The sequence below is a fragment of the Aplidium turbinatum genome, chromosome 18 (assembly GCF_918807975.1).
Source record: "Aplidium turbinatum chromosome 18, kaAplTurb1.1, whole genome shotgun sequence".
NCBI classification, from domain to species: Eukaryota; Metazoa; Chordata; class Ascidiacea; order Aplousobranchia; family Polyclinidae; genus Aplidium; species Aplidium turbinatum.
This window is the reverse complement of record NC_137489.1, coordinates 5056714-5074901: the sequence shown is the minus strand read 5'-3', so window position 1 is coordinate 5074901 and position 18188 is coordinate 5056714. Positions and strand designations below refer to the sequence as shown.

Below are 18188 nucleotides of genomic sequence, written 5' to 3'. Positions count from 1 at the left end.
TACTAGAGAATTTGAACAAACTATTCTGCATTCTTTGGATATGGTGCATTTTTCTTGGAAGTGTCTTTATTTGGGGCCGGAAAATCGTTTTGGTACGGGACCTAAATGCTCCTCTCAACGGCCGTGGCCAAAGGCAACATGTATGAGGTGTGCATGCGCACATCATATAACTTTACTGCAATTCTTTCAAGAGAAAATATTGAGCAACAATGGCAATTTTGCTGTAAGTGTAGTCAAGTGATTTTTGTTGATTTTCATAATTATTGAAAGAAATTTTTTCATATAAATACAGCATATACGTTGTTTAAAATCGAAACTTTAAAGGAATTCAATTTCACGATGAGGAAAGTAGCTCCAAGTTCGGCTTAAGACACATGATGCAACGCATGATACAAATTCGTTACTTGTATTTTTGCTGAAAAAGGTTTTTTTGGGGCCCACTTTTAGTACTGTTTCCCGACTAGTCATGATTTCTCTCGGAGGCCCTGATTAGAACTATCCAAGTTTTCACAAATTAGAGTAGAATTTAAACTAGATTAGAATGAGTTTGACGCAATTGTTCCATCTTTTTCTATTTAAATAAAAACGCCGACCTGACAACTCTGGATCAAAGTACCATTCCACCATCACAGCACCAAAACCATTTTCGTCATAAAAACTTAGACATTGAGATTAGGGATATCTAAAGGGATATCTCCAGATATCCCTGATTGAGATGTAGGTGAATTGATGTATTCATCGAGTTTTTAATGATTTCGCTGCTCAAGCGATGGAATGACACTTTGATCTTGATCGTTTGATTGCATGAGGTTGATAAGAGCGCAGTTTCCTTTCATTCGCTGAAAAACGCTGTTGGACAAACTAGAACTTTTAGCAAAACCGAAGATTAGAATTAGAATTACCAACATTTTGTTCTCACTCATCGAATTAGACAACTAGAATTAGGCTATCTGGTTGTCCAAGTCTGTCATGAAGCTGGGCGCTTAACTAACAGAGCAACCGGGGCGGATACGGACTATCACTTGAACTTTACAGTCCAATATGTCTGTTAGCCGAAATAATTGCATTATGAACGAAAAACGAGTAGGCTAATACACACACCAATACGACATTCCATACACATTTATTTATACGGATTTTAAACAGAATTCAATTCAAAATAAAATGGCCCATACAAAGGAATATAAAAAGCATCAGCACCAACGGAAACAAAAAGTCGAATATGTACAAGCAGTCACTAGTGCTAACTCAAAGAAACAAAGAAGAAAAGCATTAAAAACAATATATAGCCTACAAGGTTAGGTTGGGCGTGAAGATCAAACAGCTTTCACTTCGAAACCAAAGTTTCAAGCAAATCCGTTATAAACTTGAACAAAAAGGTTTATTTCTTTAAAGCTTGAAATTTACTGAACAAGGTATATGGCTTGGTCTGTAAAAAGATCTAAAAATTCAAGACCGAATCGACTTAAATTTTGTAAAACATAAGACCAAATCCGACCTGCTGTTGGATTAATTGCTTTAGCAAACGAGGTAAAAAAAAATGCAAAAGCAAGTACCTACAATACAATTCGGATATCATAAAAACTGTGCTAATTAGTCATTAACCTTCTTCTAGTTATGAAATATCACCAAACTCTGGCGTGACAAGCATTCTAAAGAAGGGGATCGTGCAAGACCCGTAATAACATTGAAAGGTGCAAAAGAGGCACGCAAGCGAGCGCCTCTTCAGAGCTAAAACATTGAAATTAATGTGTTTTCAAATGTTGCCACGTCAGCCTACGTGGTGATGAAGGTGGTACAAAACATACAAAAGTGCTCAGCATATCATAACCTGTGCAGACAATATACAATAGCACGAAGAAAACATAACGATAAAATGTTAAATCGTATAGTTTATAACTCTTGCCGATTACCTTCAGAAGGTGTAAATTTCCAAAATAGCTTTGACTATTTCAGAAAACCAAATCAAAATATAAAAGATCAAACATGCCTGAAGTGAAAGTTAGAAAATAAAACTACGATTCAGAGTAGTTTAACCGACAGTTTAACCTTGTTGAGATCTTTAAAAGGTTATTGTGTCGGCAGCCTATAAGTCGAACAATTCCAATTTCACGAAATGCCATAATGATCCGATACTCAGTGAAGTGTTCACCAACTCCAGCCAATAGATTGGTGTTGGGTTGCATAAAATTTTATTAAAAGGAAATCGATGAAAAATTAAAACAAAAAATTTCAAACGAAAATATATGATTATAAATGTAACAACAGTGTACCATTTAATAAGGAAACTGAGGGAAAATTAAGATAACAAAACCTAGTTTAACTCACAAACAAATCTGTGTTAGTATTTATTGTGAAAAGTTATAATGCAACTACGAAAGCATGTGTTGTAAACAAGATATTGGTTTCTAGATACAAAACCATGGTCTAAAGCAGCAGGTCAAATTCATCTGATCAAAGTATTTCATAATAAGCAAAGTACGATCAATAGGCCACAAGGCGCAAACTTGTAGGCCTATTGATGAGAGAATAGAATATGATTAAGTTTTTTTCATCTCTAAAAGCAGTAACGTCCACGATCTGCTCAACTGAGCTTATGAGCGCTTGGGAGTGAGCCTCCCATGGTAACCAAAGATGTGCGTCACGGGAAGTTTTCTCCTGCAAAGATAACTTGCAAACTAGGTCCTCAATGAAAGCACTTCGAAACTGGCTTGCAGTAAGTTCGGGAGCTGTACTCAATAGAATTTGTACCAATGTAAAGTTTAAACCGCTTGGAAAAACAGCATTTGAATCTTTTCGTAAACTTCCATCAACTTAAATTGCCCATTGTTTTGCAAAAACAGATTCCATTGTAGAAGTACGATACAGGTGAGAACGGAAACACGTCAACGAAAACCAAGTCCAAAATAAAAGTCATCATGAAAAATGGCAAGTTCATAATGCTGCAAATAAACTTGCAACCATTTCTAACACGACATTGACAATTAACCTTTAACAAAAGGAACATTGATTTCTTTTGTTGCGCAAAAACAGTTCATTGAACGTTAATTGAAAGTTAATTGTCAATAATGACACAGGCGCAAGAAAAGAATCGGCTACCCCTACTAGTGGGAACAAAACCGAATTTGGATGATGATGATAAAAGGTTAAGCAAAGGCAAGTGGTAAATTGCATGATACTCGAAATTGCGGAGGCATTATTGAACAAATATATAAGGCAAATCAAGTCAAAAACATGAGCATGTGTAAAGTACACGACAAAGAAAGAAAATATCTTGCCAGAAAATCGCACACGATGAGTAAGGCTTGGTCTGCTACTTTCTAAAAGGCACCTTTTTTAAACTTAGAAATACCCCTTGTTCTAATTTATATTTTCAAGTCACTATTTCAAGGTATTTCAAGGTGCTCCTACTTACACTCTTGGTAGTTCAAAATTAACAACACAGGAGATGTATATAAAATCACCAACAAGAAATCATCTTTGAAACAAAAGTTAACACGAAATTTTTAGGTTTCAAAAATGATTCAAAAAATAGAATCATTTTTTGATTCTATTTGAATAAACGTACTGTTGAAGCCGCTTTCACGGCGGCAAAAGTTCTACTCATAAATTTTACTAAGTTGCCAAACCGACTTGTTTAATTTACGTATTTTATTTGTTTGGCTGCATCCTTAAAAACGGATCCTAACAAAAGTTAAATCTGTAATTCTCCCAACAACGAGAAACCAGAACAGAGATTTAGGAGACACCAGAAACACTTTATTACTTACACAAAAATTTTAGATTGAAAAAAAACAGCAAAATACAATAAAACAAGTCGAAACCGGTTGTAACCGGTTGTTACAGCCAGATCATCCCATTGTCAACGTTTTCAGTTTTGACATGGTTCAGCATGCTTTCCACGTCGAAGTCCTGAGAAAACGTGTCTTGCAGCGATGATACGATGCCGACACCGTCCAGGGTAGATCCAGGGGTTACGGGGCAAGTTTGGGGGACAATTTGTTGTTGGTTTAGTGGATTGCCGGTATTGGGGTTAGAAAAGTCAACGGTGGATGCCGGCAAGGAGTCCAAAAATTCCGGAAACCGAGACCCAGGTATATGTTGACCACTGGTTGGAGCCATACGAGGTGGGTTTTGTCCGTGAAGTCGTTGGCTTACGTCACCTGTGGAATGACGTCACACACGCACATGAAAACGTCACACAACAAGTAAATAACTAACAACAAACCATTGACAAAGTGATAAAACACTTTGATCCGTTTCGCTTCTTCCACATTAACAGACAGGGCAATACCTAAATCGATGCCTTTAAAATTTCAAACTGTTATCGCATAATAGGCAAGTGAGCGTAATCGATTGCAGTAGCAGTGTCATCATACCGTGTTTGAATTAAGAAGCGTTTTTGTTTGGGTTGTTTTTTGGATCATCGCTCAAGGATGGCATCAAGATCCACTTCACACCCTTCTCGCCTGCGCCACTTCCCAGACAACAAAATCAGTCATTTTTACATTTAATGTAAAAATGACGGATTCAGCTGTCTGAGTTAAATCTTCATGACAATTAAGACAGAACTTTATTAGCTTTGTAAGTGGGGCAAGTTGTCTTAGCTCCTACTAGACGAGTATGCCGAACAGTGATCTTTGCCTACCTCCCGTGTCCATCTCTTCCAGGTTTCCAAGAAATTCCTCTGATGTTCTTGGATGGTTGAAGTTGTTTCCCATCTCAACTCCGCTGTCCAAGCTGGCATTCCGCTGATGGAAGTTAGAGCTGACTCCTCCTCCAAGAAAGGGATCCAATCCTCCAGTAGAGAGTTGCTAAGATGTTGGAATGGTCAAGTGGAAAAAAAAGAGTCTTGATATTAACTTAAAACCTGCGGAACATCTTCATGACGCTCTAGCTCAGCAAAGATCTTTCAGCTACTGATTACTGAAACGTTTAATTTTGTTCATTTGCCATTTACTGGCCCAACACATGTGACCATTAACACACACTTCCTATCAAGAGATAACAAATTTTAAAAAGGCCACCAGCATTATTGGATGTTTGTTTGAATCTTGCCCTAACTAAAGATAGCATATTAAACCGCACGTAGTAGCTGCGTCCACACCGATAATGCAACGATATTCCTGGGGTTAAGCAAAAGTAGGCTGCACGCAATGGAAGAGAGCAACACCCACTTGCTTGAGGAGCTGCCTTCTCATCATTTCTTTTTCTTGAACGAGGTGACTAATCATGCTCTGCTGTTGAGGGGGAACAGATCCTCCTCTGCCCTGTCCTCCAGATCCAGCTATGTCCATCTGGTTTATCTGCGATGTTTATATATGCTTGATAACAATAGCCTTTATATAACGCAGCATCCATAGTAAAAACCATGTGATGCCCTCAAGTAAAGGTCGTACAGAGTAGCAAAAATGGATTTCAAGAGTTTCGGCTGAGATGGTGATACAACTAAACGGATTTTTAGGAGGAGAGCCAAAACCACCATATCGAGCTATACATATTGATGAAAACGCCATATTCGGTGTAGTGTAAGGAGATATGGTAACGCGTGGGCGTCCAATCTATATCGTCGGCATTTACTGCACACAACCGAAATGTGCATACTCGTATAAATCTCACATCAAAGTTAGCAGCTTACCTTGATGAGTTGCTGTTGTAGTTGAGCGTTGGTATCAGAATCAGGATTGTTCTGCTGGACGTCTGTCAATGAAAAAGATATATAAGTTGCGTCTAATCTATATCGACTATCACATGAAGGACATAATCATGGTCGGGTATGACGCAAATAATACCAATCAATTACAACATACAATACGCAATGATAACTAGAGCTTGGAAACAAATAAATCTGGCAATTTATATTTTAGGTGTTTTTATTTCTTTCCAAATTGATCAATTTTTTTCCTCATGTTTTTGATAGTATTCTTAACAAAACAGTATACAGGTGAGTTTCCGATCAGGGTTTATTTCAATGGGTCTTGTGTGAAGTATTACAGTTTAAACTTTGTTAAAATAAGAGAAACCACTATGAACGAACTGCAACATGTGGTGGTATATTTTTTATGAAAAAAAAACAAAAAAAAACACGGATGTTGCTTTGGGAATGTAACAGTAAACCAAGTTAGGAAGTCTTCACGTATTGAAAGAATTTATCACAAAGTTTGAGCCACAAAATTACACTGGGTATCTCAGGCCGTCTGACTCACTAAATCAAATCGTCTGCGATTTTTACGCAGGGTTTGGCACATGTATGCATAGCATCTAAAATTCTAAATAAAACCTTAGAAATTTTCCTCGGTTAAAGATAGACCAAATAAACTATATAATAGATCAAAACCACATCACGAAGTGCAAACAAAATGTTGTGTAAACACAAATGTCCTTGGATTGCATTTTCATCCACTTCTATGCTGAAATGATGTCAAAAGACGTTAAACTGATGAAATTTTGCTGGGGAAACACTTCACGTGGGGTAGCAGAAGACAGGAAGGACATGTTTGTGGACACTTTGCCAAGCAAACGGCGGCCAATTGAAGCCTTTGAAGGTTTACCAAAGGCACTTTTCTCCAAATGTATAACAAACCAAGGAACAGATTTAATGCCTGAAACATCATTAATCAAACACTTCCCAGAAACACTAAATTTACCACTTTTGCTTTACATTGTCTTATCTTCTTCTTACGTTACAGTAACGTGAAAATGACTCTGCAAGTCACATGAGCGCTTCACTATCATGATCCGTTGATATCTTTCAAATATAAACCGACTTTAAAAGAGACCAAAAACTCCAAAGTGCAGAATGAGTAGTTGACCAACTGATTAAGTTTTGTGCTTATTTAAACCTTTGATATCAACCAAGCCATGATATCAACCAATGCCACACAGATAAGCAATTTCGCCCAATATTTCAAGCTTAATGAGATCTGATGTGAAAAGTAGCCTTCCGCTTGAGCTGACAAATTTGTTTGCGTATTCATCCGCAATAAACAGACACAGCTTTTGTGAGCTCATTTGTGTTCGATAAAGCAGATAAACAACATGGGCGCACTCCCAATTAAATGCGTTGGCATATTAAAATCTGTTAACAAACTGTTGACAGCGCGACATTTATTCCACAGGAAAAACAGCTGCGCACAAAGCACCTTTCTTAGCGAGAGTTATTCAATCGCATTGGCAGAATCTTAGTTGCTAGAACCAAGCATTACCAAAAATATGGTATATGCCGCTTGGCAATCCATGCAAAAGCTGAAAGTGGTGCGGGCAAATACCACTCCACTAAAAGAACAAAGGGTCACATTGATTGGTGCAGAAACACCATACAACGCAATGGGAGAACAAGAAAAGCATTCCCTTTTTACACTAGGCTACAGCTGCGGACGTTCGCAACTACAGCTGCAATTGAAAAAGCAGTTCGTTTTGACATTGATTTCCACACTGATGGAAAATAATGCAACCGTGCATTGGCCTGCAGTGGGCCAAAACTTAACTCCATTGATTGTACAGACAAACTAAAGTGGCGTTCTTTCACAAACCATTGCAAAAGAAGTTGGAGATCGGTGAGTTGGTTTGCAAACATTAAACCGCTAAAGGGCTAATGAGAACACCACCATTTACATGAGAATTTAAACTTTTGAAAATGTCAAATGCTGGGAATAAGCATCCCGACAAAGAACCTGCTTTTTGTGGAAAACAGGTGACGTCGGATGTATGTTGAAGTGATAAGAAAACACAACCTTTGACAAGTGGCGTGAGAACTGCAATGATTATGGTTGAAACTAAATTAAAATTAATGAATTAATTTCTGCGGTGAATTTAAACTAAAACAAACAAAGTATAACTCCTTTTAACGTCTACACAAGTTAAATCAATGTAAAAATTGACTGAATTCGCAAGCTGGGTATAGAAGCACAGTGGTTATTTTATGTATATATCTTGTTCTCAAGAACCAGCAACAGCTACTGACTGATGGTTTCCGTCCAGGCATCGATCAGAAAAAAAAAAAACAACTTGTATTTGCAATCACTGTAGGAGTGTAGTGTGTACGTAACCAACAGCCAAATGCTTAATAATGAACATTGTTACCCATGTGTCAGCTTTGCATTTCCTACAATCAAAGAACAGAAAGCAAGTACAAAACAAATTCACCAAATTTTTAAATTGAAACCATGCTTATGGTGCAGTCTTTGGTTATGAACATTGAACAACCATTTGATCAGAACTCAATAAATTTCCATGGAAGACCCTTCATCAACAATGGTGTTACATCAGCAGTCAGCTGAAACCAAATTTTATCAATCTTTGTGTGTAATTCACTTTAGGCAAGTTCTATCCTCTGCATAGATAGAAACTAAAGTCAATTCGCAACAAACGGTCAGTTGGGGTACCGTATGACAGAGACAACACGGACAAGGGATGCTCGTAAACCGAAGGTTCTCCCACGGTAAAAAGGCCCCTTATGCAAAGAGTAGGTCTCAAAAAAGGGTATAACTTGATAGAAATGCAATGCAAAACAAAAACAATCAGCCTATTCTAAATGTTTGACCTGGATATATAAACATTCCAAACGGCAAACCAGTCGTATGTTTTACATTGATTCATCGTGTTGACGTTGTGTTAAAACCGGCTGATTTGCGGTGTGGAATACCCTTGCATAAGTCATTTCACTTTTGATCAACTCATTTAGTTTCAAAAGGTATTCGGAGCAAGCTAGGATAACAAAATCATGACCTGAAGATGACTGCGCATTTCTATTTGTTGATGCAAAATAACATGGTAAATATTGATCGACTAACGTCACAGCACAAAGAAAACCTAACTTACGGGCACATTGCTTCTCCCAACCAAATGTAGGCTACACCTAAGTGGCTCACAGTGCTTACATACACAGTGTTATATATTGCACTTCGGTCCAATTTGTTTCACTACAACAGTTACAATAATCCAGGAATACAGCAAGAGTGTGAAAACAAGCAAAAGCGACACGGAGCTGTGTTGTTCAAGGCTCGCACGAATGCGATAAATGAAAAAGACGGAAAACAACGTAGTATAAAACCCCATGGATTATATCACCCCTATGCACACTTCACGTTACTTTCAGGCTGGGACAAAGAAACATAATCGAACACAGCAGCAAAGATCGTTTTTAATTTGCTGCCAACCACGACCATGTTTTCATCAGCATTGAAGGATGTTTTCCACCAAGTCGAGCAATGAATTGAGTGATGGACACTGTTGTGACCCACAGACGGTTGCCACAACAACCTCAATGATAAAGTCACTTTTTGTCAAATTGTGTTGGTTGTAGAGAAGGAATCCTGTTGTATCAAAAGTCAATGTGTTTCATGGTCGATAGCTTCAATAGGCTACCATGCCTGCGATGCACTGTTGTCCTGACAGAATGTGTCGATGTTGAAATGGCATGAAATTGGCAACGCTTGAGACTGGGTCACATGAAACATCAGCAAAGTATTCGATTTGCTGAGACTGGAGAGATTGAAATTCAGCTATTTTTTTTTTATACGTAAGAACTTTGTGACCATGGTGGGGATAAGCTAGCTGGTGCTCTCTGCTTTTCATCAGGACATTCTGATATATTCCATGACGTCATTGAGAGATTTCATTATAAAACCACGTGAGCGAAATATTTCTTTCATTGTAGCATTGCAACAATTTCTCGTGGAGATGGTTATTTCCCGCCCAAAATAACTTGGCCATATATCGCCTGAAAGCGAGTTCGATCGGTGACGTAATGTGACAAAGCGGAATGCAGATGACGAAATCGCATTACGTATTTTCGCACAAAGCTAAAGAAAATTAAGGTTGCTTTCGCTTGGATGAGTTTAAGTTATGCAGCGTAGGAGTGATTCCCAGACTTTCAGTGATGGTAGCAGCCTCTTCAGTTCAACAGAATGCTGTGTCATTAGTAATGCTGTTTACATAAGTAGTGTCTTGGTCGTTGCTATTTGGTTTGTTTTTCATGATTTAGTTTTCTAAATTCACTGCTTCATGCGTATATCCTATTCCTCTTTGCATGGGCACAAGTATCCCAAAAACACTGAGTTTATGTGTTTTAGTTCAAACAATATGAGACAATTGTGCCTGAGTAACAAAAGCAAACAGAATGCAAGCAGCATTGTCACAGAGATAAACAGTGGCAGAAACAAGCACTTATTTTTGTGAAAGCAAAACAGGAAATCAAAACCTTTCATCAGAACAAGGTCAACAAAGATTGGGCATCAATTGAAACAAAAAATAACTATTTTCACGCAGATGGCACGAAACAAGGCGACTGATGTTACCAAAGGAAGAGAGCTATGGTTCAAATATGCCTCGGGCTATACCATGACAAAGCACAGCTAACTTGTTCTTTTTTACATTTAAATGTTGAAACGATGTATTACGAAGTAGGTCTTGTTCGCTTGTCACCGTTTGAAAGTCCAACAAAACAAAAATAAGAGTTTCTAGTTGCATTACCTACTGCCAAGCCTGAAACACGTACAAACACCATGTTGCTGCTCAAAAACTTTAGCTTATTTTACATCAGAAAAGCGCATATTTTTAAAATGTTATTCTTCAGTGTAACTTGCATTGAAAATTGCTTTGCAATACATGCACACAAATTTTCTTTTTTGACTTTTTGCCTTCCTATAATAAAATCCTGAACGGCACTAAGCAGTGGCAAAGACTCACAGTTTTCAATCTTACAAGCAACAACACTGCCAATCTCTTGACTGTGGGTTTGCAACCAAATTTGGCTCGAAAATAACGAGGCGTTTCAATAACTGACCACACACTGCCCGTGAAATTGACCGTGCCACGTTGATTCAACGTCTGGCGATCATACATTGACATAAAAACATTCCTAGATAAGATAATTACGTCATGACGCGTAGCATTACGACGCCAACGAGCAGCATCATCACAAATCCAGCAAATTAACGTTTTTTACATTGATTCAACATCAGCAGCGGTTAAATCAATGTAAAAATGACTGACTGGCTAAGCAATGATGTAATTACAAATGCAAATCAACCATGCGGTTAAGAAGCTGTACAGTAAGAGTGGGCGCTGATTTGATGCTTGAACCTTAAATTACTTTATTGACCTCAAGCACATTTTGGGCTTCAAATGAAGTTTTACATCACTTGGTGACGACAATTTATTTAGAATTTTTCTAAAGATCTGATGGGACGAAATAACGGTAAAAACACAAATGTTCCGCTCAGCACAACTGCTCTGGTAAATGACACTTTTGCCGATACTAAGCTGCAGTAAATGGCGCAAATTGATATACTTATTTGTTTGCATCAGACACAAGGACCATACAACCCATATCGGAATGGCCCGTTTCGGTGAGTCCGATTCGGTTAGTCCGATTCGGTGAGTCCAATTCGGTGAGTCCGATCCCTTAACGGGGGATTTTTTCAATTTTTTTTTTAAATTATCGGGTACCGTAGCCTAATTATCATTGCCGTTTTAGGGTTAGGGGTTAGAAGTTAGGAACTCACCGAATCGGACTCACCGAATAGTAGCAGACCCAACCCATATACAGTACACAATAGCCACATCACAAAATTTCAAATACAAACAGCATCCCCAACTCGAATGAACATACAAAATAGCCCACTGTTATAGTGAGTAACACAGTTTGAAGTATAATAACAATCTGATGACAGCTAAACTATATTTGTATGTGAGATTATGAGTCCTCGTCAATTCGACTACTTTCACGTGGTCACTTTCCGTTGAACAAGATTGCACTATAGTGTACATTTTGTACAATCATCGCAATCGAAAATATGTGTAAAATGTACTGAATTAGGTTCGATAGGTGGAATTATCATGAGTGAAGTTCCAACTAACCTAGCTAGATCGATCCACATTTTCAGTTGAAAAATTTTCACTGTAAAAAAAAAGCTTAGGTAAAAGGGGTAAACCAATACAAATAAAACTTCAATACCATCAAAAACCTTACTTTGTAACCTTGGATCAACCCAGCTGGTAGATCGGGTTTGGTGGTTGATGTAGTAGACTTCTCCCTGGGGAGTAGCAGTTTGCTCCCATCCAGCAGGAAGAGGTTCCATTGATAACTAAAATCGATGCAGCAAAATTAAATGTGGGAATGTTTGAAGGCAAAAGAACATAACTTGATAATAAACAAGAGAATTATAGTATGGCCATAGGTTAATGTTATGCAGCAACCAATCAGTTTAACTCTAGACAATCTAAAACAAATCGTTTCGTTTAACAAATCGTTTCAGTGAGAAAATGGTTTTTAAAAACAAGCTCAAGTTTCGATATATTTAACATGCTTTTAAACTTTAAAGTTGTCATTTTGCCTTGTGGTATCCTGGCTCATGCCCGGTGGTTAAAGATTTAGATGAAGCGGACGGCAGGGTTGGCTGATTTAAATCAAATGATTTAAATCATTGGTTTAAATCGTGATTTAAATCAAACAATAAAAATCAAAAAAATCAATTAAAAAAATCAAATGATTTTTTATTTGCTAAAATAAAAATAAATACATCAACAAACGTTTCACTGCTTCTCTGTAATACAAAAGTTATATTTAAATACTTAAGGGTTAAGGCTATAGGCTATGCATGTTTTCAAAGGCAACTTAGTTTACTTGGCAGTTCACAAACAGTGTTGTTCACTAAACATAGTTTTTGAGCAAGTTTTTTCCACTTTTGGTCTGGTTCAATCAGAAGCTCGAAATCGATTGGGCACTGCAAAAGCTGGCGAGCTTGTATTTATGTACAAACTTCTCAATGCAAAATAAACTGCAATTTTATGTCATCTGAACTTTTATTGTTTTGGTATGGTACGTCGGTAACATAATTATATTACACGGTTAAACTTTCTTTGCAAAAAGTCTGGTTGTAGGCTATGCATCAGTTGAGCAAAAAAGCAAAGTAATGTGTGCTCAAACGTAAGGAAAGATTTTAGTGTAGTGAGATCAGATGACAGTCTGAGACGTACTTCAATCTCGATATGCACATTATGATTTAGTATAAAGCAACATATCACACCTACTTAAAAATATGTGCAATAGCGTGACGCGACAATTTATCAAAAGACAATTTATCGAACGACAGTTCATCGAAACGACTGTTTATCGAAACGACAGTGTTACATCGTATCAGGGTATTACGTAATACGTAAGGCTTTGTAACGTCATAAATATGCTTTGGCTGGCTGCAGTTATTTTTCGCGGGCTTTCTGTCTTCCTTGCGGCATTTCGCAGCTGCAGCAGTCGTTTTGTGCTACTGTTTTTTAGGCTTGGATGTCTGTATGTTACAGAAACTGACTGGATTCTATTATTTGAAAGTGATAAGTTGTAATGTATACTGCTACCGTAAGTTAGGATCGTATAATGTTGTGTACCAGAACCGCCTGTCTGCCAAGCTGTGGTAAAATTATTCGAAAACCATAGCCTGCGAGCTTTTTACCGTACTCAATAAAAGGTGTGCGTTTTTGATCGCCAAGCCATCGTGTTTGATCCGCGTTGACAGCTTACGCTTCATGACCTAACAGACAGTTCATCAAACGACTGTTTATCGAAACGACAGTTTATCGAACGACGAAGCACATATGCAATGGAATACTCAGGGGTTAGGGGCTAGGGGATAATGGTTAGGGATTAGGGGTTACTGGTTAGTGGTTAGGGGTTAGGTTTTCGATTAACTGTCGTTCGATACATTGTTGTTCGATAAATTGTCGTTCGATAAACTGTTGTTCGATTAACTGTCGTTTCAATAAACTGTCGTTCGATTAACTGTCGTTCGATAAACTGTCGTTTCGATAAACTGTCGTTCGATAAACTGTCGTAGTACCGTGCAGTAGACACTAGACAGGCTAGCCTACAATGTGATAATAAAAATGATTAAACACTTGCAAAGCAAAGCCTTTCAATCAATCAAGGGGTTAAAAATAACTGCTATCTTACTAAAATGATCTCTTCTCCCAAGTAGACTCGACGCTTTTTTATATAAAAAAAATCAAAAAAATCTGATTTAAATCAAAAAAATCCGATTTTTTTAAAAAAATCATGATTTTTTCCAACCCTGGCGGACGGTAAGGCAAGGACGCCAATCTTTGTGTCCACCTTCAGGTATGCCTTTAAGTGTCCTGCCAGGGACACGGCCACATGCTTTTAAGCGGTGTCGAACCAGCGCTCTTTCAAACGTCAAGCCAGGGCTGTCACCACTCGGCTATGTAGCCGACCGAACTTTTAAGTTGTGTTTAAAGATAAAGTGTTTGGTCCTCTAAAACGCTTTTATACAGAAAATGGCATAATCTTGCAAGGACTTTAGCTGGACGACTCACTCAAAACTGGCTTCTAAAACGATCCACTCGCAATAGTTTGTCGGATTGTGACTTCACAATACCTCATTTGGAACATTGTTGTTGTGCATAGGTGGTTGGTTGGGAGGACTCTGCAAAGATTGCCTCTGCATTGATGCAAATTGGCTTCGCCGTTGCTGTTTGATGACTTCAATCCTCGGGTCCTCCCATGTAGTGCTTCTATCAGTGTGACTGCAAAAGTAAAAAATTCAAGACTTTCTAATCAACTTGCAAAAACCACACATGTTTATTTTTCTTTATATTTCTGAATGCGTAGGTCACAGATGTACTACTTGTTTTAACCAAGCACTAAAAATGTCTAATATCAACACAACACCTTTTCATTAGGATACTGTATATATATTCCAATTTTGCTACATTGTCAAAAAAGAGCTGTAAACTTGGTCACTAACTAATAAATCTTTGTTGTATTTGGCCAAATGCTGGAATCATTCAATACAATAAGGAAGTATAACTTCCTGCATTGGGAAAGGTAAAGCTGTTATGAAATTACGTAGGATCTACCACATCAGTTTGATAAGTAGACTGCTTCAGTTAAACTAAATATTTCATTAAAAACACATGATCTACACTTACAGTAATATTTTGTCATAACCCTCTTTTTTCAACAGCAGTAATTGTAAACGTTTTGGCATAGCTTTACTTAAGCTTTTAAAATTATCCAGTAATATCTCCTCACACCACGCTTTTATAAGCTCTGTTGTAAGGATGCTCAGGTTTGGTGCCCTTTCCTGACAAGCTAACATATATAATTTTTTTATTTTGTGTCAACGATGTTCAATTGGATTTACGCAGGGCTCTTTCGAGGCCAATCAAGCACATAACTTTGCTCTTGTTGAAGAAACATTTTGACCTTTTTGACTGATGGCAGGGTGGACCATCTTACATAAACATTTCACAGCCATGGATGCATGTTAAACAAATTCAGTATACATAAACATCTCCTTAACATGCAGTGGAAGTTACAATTCATTGTTTTATTCATGATCAGAAAGTAAAGGCCTGCCCTTTCCATCTTGCTAGAAAAAATCCAAAACACTTTAAATTTCAAGACAACAATGAAGCAAGTACTTCACTACGGTACTTCTGCATTCTGTTGTGAATAGCCATTGGCCAATTGTCTTTTTATTATCATAATCAATTGATATCATAGTGAAATAGTTAGGTTGGAATTGTAAGTAAGATGTCAACACACTTCAAAATGTGCAAAATTGGTGTTAGGTCCTAAGTAATTTTTTGCAGTGCCAGTACACTTTCTCTGATAATCACAACAGTGCAGATGTGGATAGAATTTGTTATTTGTGATGTCAGGTAAAGATTTTTTTGAAAACATTTTTTAAAACTTACTTCATGAAGTAATGCTGACCGTCCTGTGTTTTAGCTGCAGCCCAGCCAGGCGGTAATGGCATGTCAGGTGGTATATCCGACACTTTTACTTCACTGGTCAAGTCAAGGAGTTGTAAACTTGCTGGCGAAGATTTTGAGCGACTATGTGAAACCTATTTGAAATAAAATTGGCTTTAGTTTTTTTTTCAAGTAAGCTTTCCATATAATACAAAATAAAACTTTGTTACTAAACTTTTTATCAAATCTTTTTATGACTTTAATAAAATTGTTTTCATTTTAATAAATTGGTTAGGCTATTCTGATTGAGAGCAATACTGTGTCTAGTGTGTACTTTATCCATAAAATAAGCTGATAAAATAATGAATGATATCATGTGGCTAATCACTTTTAAGCCATTTGAGTTAAAGAGCAATTAGCACCTTTTGATGAAAACAAACCAGTGTAGTCACAGAAAAAATTTCAAAGATTAAAAATAGGAAGTGGCTATTTTTCCACACTTAATGCCATGGTTACATCAGATGTTGCCAGAGTTAGGATTAAAGTTAGGAAGGGTCAAGGTAAGGGTTAGAGTTAGGAATAAGATTAGGGTTTTGATCTTTGCTCAGGACTAAAAAAAATTTCCAAAATATATACAAGTTTTCATTTTCAACATCTTTAAACTTTTCTCAAATTAGGACAGAATTCTTTATCTGGCAACACTATTGAGGCTATTATTACACTATATAGTGTAGGCTAAATATAGCCACAGCCTAAAAAATAATGTTGATCCTGTTGATTTAGAAAATCAAATATAAATTGACAATTGATAAATACATGAGTTGAATGCTAATTACACAATTGCATGATAAAAGCAATAATTATAATTTAAGTGGGACTTACATAAATTAAATCAATCATAATGTTTAAATCAAAAAATAGTTCATATAGGCTATAATGTAAAAATTACAAGTAACAATTTTCAAAGCTGGTACACAAGTCCCCCCCCTCCCCCCTTGGTACCGTAACTCATGACAAAGAGGAATTGACCAAAACATGTGGATTGAAGTGTGTGAACAGCAAAGCAAAGGTAAAGTAGTTTCACCCTATATGTTTGGTCTAGTCCTGTCTTTGTCATGAGTTACCAGGGGGGGAGGGGGACTTGTATACCAGCTCCCAACTTTCTAATGCTTTCCACCATGATAAAGCATGGAGGGAAGCTGCATCTCAGAGTATAGCGAGATCACTTAATAGTAACACCTATAAGACCTAAAATTTGTTTAAAAAGTTGACTCAACCTGGGGCACTTGAAAACTGTGGTGTCTTGTATTGGTGAATTGGTTGTGAGCTACAGCTCTTCTTTGGGCAGGAGATAAACTATAACCCACTTTTTGGGTCATATTTCCATTTCTTGGACTGCCAGGCTGCCTAACCAAAGAGGACAGAGTAGTTCCATTGTTATTGTTTACATTTGTAATTCCAGCAGGAGAAGGATGGGAAGCATTAGAATCAGAACTTGAACTTCTTGAATGATTAATATGTGTTGGGGTTGTACCACTTAAGACTCCCATGGATTTGGAATGGCTGTGATAATAGCGTGACCCTGGACGAGGTTTGTCAGGCTGAACAAAAAAGGACTTGGGCAAGTTTCTTGCTTTCATGGGAAGTGATTTACTTTTAAAATTTGGGTTTATAACGGGATTAAACAAAGCTTCCATCTCAGATGCAGAATCTTGTCGAACATGAAGGACTTGATTTGGTCCCTGAGTGATGATAGTTTGTGCATTTGGGCCATTGTCAATATCCATTATGAACACCAAAAGCTGAAAGCTGTGTTTTATATTTTACAGTGTTAAAGAATTATAAAAATTTAAAATTTACAGTACAGCATAACTACGATATTCAAGATAAAGAATTAATAACCTGCATTGAAAAAACCACCATTATCACTGACTCTAGTAAAGCTTTTGTATTGAGTTAAAATAGATTTTTTTCAAATTCTAACTGAGTCTTGCGCAGCAAGGAATCAAAACTTCAACAGATGGATTACCGTTGCCAGGGATTCAGAAACACTTCCAGAAATCCATGGACATTCTGAACAAACTTATCTCACTACAACTCTGAGCACTGTGCAGAAGAGTCATTTTAACCCAAACTGAGAAAATTATGAAAATGCTGGCCTATATCCTATCGCACGGCCCACTAGAAGTTTCGGTTCTCTACCGTACATCTTTACCCAGCTAGCATTGGGTCACAATATCCCTGCTATGTCAAGGACGGTATTAATTTCGCTAAAAAAAAATTAAGTTGCCGATTCTTCTGTTTAGTCGGCATAGCATCACCAAAACAAGCAAAAGTCAGCAAAGCCATGAATGGTCAGCTGCAGCAAATCGTTCCTTTGTGCAATTTGCGGATGCCTTTTTTTAACTTTTTAAATTTAATCATTAGTTTAGTGATAAATCGCTAGTGTCCCTAGTGGCAGTGTAAAACAACAACTC

The 18188-nt window shown here is 37.4% G+C and overlaps 1 protein-coding gene across 1 annotated transcript; it reads right to left on the bottom strand.

Annotated features, from left to right (window-relative positions):
* Positions 1-1104: 1104 nt before the first annotated feature.
* Positions 1105-17605, bottom strand: LOC145787411 (transcriptional coactivator YAP1-like). Its single transcript, XM_082599151.1, has 8 exons — positions 16989-17605; positions 15715-15866; positions 14391-14538; positions 11975-12089; positions 5639-5700; positions 5178-5306; positions 4649-4814; positions 1105-4163 (listed from the first exon to the last, which is right to left on the bottom strand). Exons 1-8 carry the CDS (start codon positions 17496-17498, stop codon positions 3841-3843), a joined length of 1605 nt encoding a protein of 534 aa, XP_082455277.1. The 5' UTR covers positions 17499-17605; the 3' UTR covers positions 1105-3840.
* Between the last annotated feature and the right edge of the window lie 583 nt (positions 17606-18188).